Source organism: Mercenaria mercenaria, chromosome 5 (assembly GCF_021730395.1).
Source record: "Mercenaria mercenaria strain notata chromosome 5, MADL_Memer_1, whole genome shotgun sequence".
NCBI lineage: Eukaryota > Metazoa > Mollusca > Bivalvia > Venerida > Veneridae > Mercenaria > Mercenaria mercenaria.
The window spans coordinates 16,345,734-16,350,360 of record NC_069365.1 but is presented as its reverse complement, the minus strand read 5'-3'; the positions used below and the strand labels follow the sequence as shown (position 1 = coordinate 16,350,360).

The following is a 4,627-nucleotide window of genomic DNA, read 5'->3' as shown; positions in this document are numbered from 1 at the left end:
TATGCTGAGTAAAATATTTTATTCTCTCGAGTGATCTATCTTTTTTTTCTTGTCATAAACCATACGATTAGCCTTTACCTTGCTTAATTTCTATAATGAACTTGCCCATCTTTCAATTTGGACAGTATCATTAACTGTTAAAAGGGGTGCATTACAAAAAGATTCTGACTTAATGGCGAACAGTGCAGATAATGATCAGACTGCACGGATGTGCAAGCTGATCATAATCTGTACTGTTCGCAAAGGCAGAATCAATCGTGTCCAGCATGATAAAGGTTAGTTCTATGATATCTGTTTAGAAATTTATATATGTTACAAACTTTGGAAAAAATAAGGGATTTGATAATTTCCAGATCATAACCGGTATACAAAATATACAAAAGGACGCATTGTGTTTTAAAGCCTGAGATGGTCTAACGTAAAAGAATAACTTTAAACTCTGTAACAGATATAGAACATATGACGTGTATGTATTTTAGTGACCGAAAATACCAACGTTTTACAAAGAGATATTTCACAAGTCTGAAAGGCATTCTTCGAATGAAATATTTTTTCAGTCTTAAAGTATAGGTTTACCCATCTTTTTACTGAGGTACTCTACTTGGCTGATTTAACTTTAATTAAGGCTATGGAACTGGTTAATGTCAAAGTGGGTTTTATAAGTATGCTCCAGCTTGATTGTTACCGTTGTCAGTTATTACACGATCGTCAGCCCGGCTGATAGTTTATGCTACGGACATTTTATAGTTCAGCAAAGGTTTGCTAACTGGAAAAAATATAATCTGTGAACATTTATTTCTGACGTCTTGTAATAAAACACTAATTAAATGGCCTGGCCGTCAATAAGCTAATACTGTTTCACACAATCATATTCCCAGTGGTAGCAAAATGGTCAGTAATGCTTAAACAGCCGAGGCATTTGGTCAATGACAAAAACACCGTCTTAAGTTATTAACATGTATTCATTTTCATTTATATCTTTACTCATTTTGTTAAAATTTCGTTGCTGCAAAACTTGAGCTTTATCAGTGTTAAGCGGTAATTTTTCAGATAGCTCTTTAGCATCTACACATTCTCAACAACAACACTTTCACAACACTTAATATCAAGAATGTCATTTACATCTGCAAAGTATATAATACATTTACCTATGACACTGACTTTCGTTTTGCCTCCGTTGTTTGTGACCGGATTCAAGATATACCGGACACGGATATAAGCTATCTAATACAGAGTATATCCCGTAACTGGACACTAACAAACCATATAATGATTTATCTTGCTAAATATGTGGCACTTCAATGATAGATACTGCTGACAAAACTACAAAATCTGTATCGGACGAATAGTAGCCCGACCTATTTTTTCTCAGTTTGTCTGTATGACAGCTTGAAGTTGACATGAAGTATGTTCTCAAATTCGAAGCTCTAAAGTCTTGATATTTCCACTCTCGTCCATCATTCGTCAAAATCCCGATTCGAACCATGGTAGACCTCTGGTAATTGATCTTCCTGGATGGACGAGGTTTTGTCTCTGCCCAACTGGATATTGTATATCGTTTTTGTTTTTGTTTTTCATTCTTTCATTATGTTTACACTTTGCAACCATGGTGTACAAAAGAAAAGATATACTGTTCCAACCCCTCAAAAAACTTAAATTCAAATACAATTAACAAAGTTATCATAAATAAAATACTGTTTAAACAACATGGAATAAATGTTTACGGTCCCATCGATGCCTTTTTTGACACTGCAGATTTGGTTCTTGTAATTGCAGACGAAGATGTGCTGTTGGACATTGAAAATGAGGTGTGTGACTCTTCGTAACCTCGGATGCGCGCGCAGATGACAGTAGCAAGCTCCTTCCGGAAACGCGCAGCGCTCAGGCAATACAGGAAGAAGTTTATGGAAGAATTTATGACGATGCCAAGCTTAGCTATTGAAAATGCTTCTGAGACAATACGGTGATCACCCTGAAGTAAAATACATAATTTATGCCAAGTTATTAAACATCTTAAACAGGAAAAGAATATCTTAGTTTTAATGAAAAAATATTTTGGAACGTAACAAAATCATAAATTATGACTTGACATGGGCAAAACCACGGTTGAATAAGTATTTTCCTAAATAAGAAACATAGGTGTGTTACAGATATATGTCATTCTGTTCCTGCCGGGTTCAGAGACTATTAAAGAAGATGATTAATTCCCTGAACCATTTTATTCATTTTAAGAATGGCTTCATTGTCAGATATTTGAAAGTCAAGCTAAAAAATGTCTTACCTCTCCTAGCATGAAAAAACACTGTGTGATGCACTGGAATGCTATAAGCACCAGAAATGTGAAGGTCACAGTCAACAGTAATCGGGTCATCTGAGCCTCGGACTTTTTCGCCTTTTCTTTTCCAGACTCTCCTCTCTTGGCATTCATATGTCTGTTTATTTTTGATACTCGTTGTATAATTAGCATGTTCAAGACGAAAATGGTAGCCCATGGAGCGAGGACGAGGAACATACAATGTACCCAGAATTCATAGTTCTTGCTTCCGCCATATTCTGTTGGACGAAACCCTGTATCTGATGCATGAACTGGCTCGAAGGATGCAAAATGTGGAATATTTATGATGAAACATAAAAATGTTATGATGCCCAAGCCTGTTAATGCCCTTTTTACAGTACACATATCCTGAAAAAAAAAGATAAAATGCAAATTTCTTTTCAAAACCACTTTTTTTTCTACGGAATTCTATAGAAGTGCCGTCGTATTATAGCTAAACTTCCGCATTTCAACTTTACATTCTTTCTCATTTCTACGCAATAAGCTAACTAATACCAAGTTGAAATTTTGCGTTGATGACATTTATAGGACTTTTTCTACAAAATTTTATCTAAAGAAAGAGAATTTAGTAGGTTTGAAACTACTGTAGGTGCGAAACATCTTATTTGAAGTAAAACAATCCGTTTTGAGCCGGCATGTTTAACTTTGAGGTTAGAGAAAAAAACATTCATTGAATGTAGTTGGCCTAAGCATTTTATGAAATTTATGTGACACTTACTCTTGAACGATTAATCCAGCAGACTTGGATGTATCTGTCAACGGTTACACCCACAGTGAACCAAATACTGCATATTACGAACAGAAAAAATATTGGGTATCCAATGTATGAAAAGAATACACCATAGGAGAATGATTTCGTCACTTCCGGTGCCATTTTCGGAACACTTTCTGTGATAAAAAAGAAAACAAGCAGACCCATGTCTGCAATCGCCTGTCCGATCAAGTAAGTTCCGGTTGATGAACGCATTTTAGGTCTCATCCACACGCTTATTGACAATATATTTCCGATTATTCCGATTATGACGAAAATAGTTCCAATAACAGCACTCGTGACAAAATGCATCTTTTCCGCCATTACCATGCTGGAGTCGTCTTTTGCCGTTGATGAAACAGCCGTCGTGATCCCAATCGTGAAGTTTGATGTTGTATTATCCATGCTAAAAAGAAAACTGCGGCCATGAACTTTTTCAGCGGTTAAAAAATAAATTAATTCAACTGTATAATACACCAGTAAAGTCATTTTGTTCTTTATTTTTTGGACTCAAACTATCACAACGAAAATTAGTTTAATCTAAATATAAGTACGGCTTATCAAACAATTTACACAAAACTCTATAAGACTTGCTGTAAATTTAAAAAAAAATGTTTCACTATTTAAACGGTCTATTACTTATGACCTATTTCAATAAAGCTACTTTAAATATTTCCAAAACAGCGTGAATTAAAGTGTTTCTATATTCTTATATTTTATCTATTATATTATAAAATGATAAGCTTTTATATTTAAAGTATGCAAATATATAATTATATTTATTCAAGATCAGATACTTACATTATTTTAAGTACGAGTGAAATACGTTTTCTCGCCTTAGTTAATAAAAGAGTGTTCCCTCCGCAGTATAATATATATACGCAGTTCCCCTTTTTTTCTAACCAGTAGAATTGTTAGTTTGCGTTCATAAGCTCACGTGCTGACAAAACAGGAAAATGATGCTTATAAAGGATGTGAAATAATTAGATGGGAGTGAACATCATAAAAATTTCGATGAACGTAAACTCGGACATAAATAGCATGTCACGCTGCTTGACCCATTTCGGAAAAAAAAGTGTTGATAATACTTAATTTTTATATCAAATAGCTTTTTAAAAGCTCTTTTTTAATTTGAGGAAGGGATTACGGGAAACTCCTTTTTCAACGTAGAAAAAAACAAAAATGCTAAAATTTAACAGACGCCTTAAACTTCCATTTTTTTTTTACCACAGGTTCCTTTATATACAAGAGGCCTGGTCGGATAGCTTCGGGAAAGACAACTATATATGAAGGTCTCAACAGCTGCCTCTTATGCACTTTAGGCCCGAGCTGTGCATAATTTTTATGAAACAATAAGTGAACTACACGCGAGTGATTCACCATAGGTCCATTTCAAAAGTGTTGCATATATTCCGGTCTACCTACAACCTTGGTACTAACGGTCTGTTTTCATAGTAATCTGGGATAAAAGCAGTATCCTTAATTGAACATTAAGATTAATTCATGTTGGCAGACTCTTTTATTTCCTAATTAGGCTAGCG

General features: G+C 34.6%; 1 protein-coding gene across 2 annotated transcripts; it reads right to left on the bottom strand.

Moving 5' to 3' along the window:
• Window positions 1-943: 943 nt before the first annotated feature.
• LOC128556896 (FMRFamide receptor-like) lies at window positions 944-4,033 on the bottom strand. Of its 2 annotated transcripts, none has more exons than XM_053542792.1 (4): window positions 3,888-4,033; window positions 3,054-3,492; window positions 2,282-2,683; window positions 944-1,972 (listed from the first exon to the last, which is right to left on the bottom strand). In XM_053542792.1, the coding sequence occupies exons 2-4, from the start codon at window positions 3,489-3,491 to the stop codon at window positions 1,721-1,723; spliced, it is 1,092 nt and encodes a 363-aa protein (XP_053398767.1). In that variant the 5' UTR covers window position 3,492; window positions 3,888-4,033; the 3' UTR covers window positions 944-1,720. The 2 variants fall into 2 exon arrangements, with proteins under 2 accessions (XP_053398767.1, XP_053398768.1); XM_053542793.1 differs by having other exon boundaries at window positions 3,054-3,504; window positions 3,888-3,913.
• Window positions 4,034-4,627: the final 594 nt, after the last annotated feature.

What these genes read in the sequence shown, in the direction of transcription:
- LOC128556896 (XM_053542792.1), bottom strand. Translation starts at nt 3,491, where the DNA reads ATGGATAATACAACATCAAACTTCACGATTGGGATCACGACGGCTGTT. An exon ending in GCTGGATTAATCGTTCAAGA is followed by an intron (nt 2,684 to 3,053) that starts GTAAGTGTCACA and finishes TTTTTTTTTCAG; the next exon opens with GATATGTGTACTGTAAAAAG. An exon ending in GTTTTTTCATGCTAGGAGAG is followed by an intron (nt 1,973 to 2,281) that starts GTAAGACATTTT and finishes ATTTTACTTCAG; the next exon opens with GGTGATCACCGTATTGTCTC.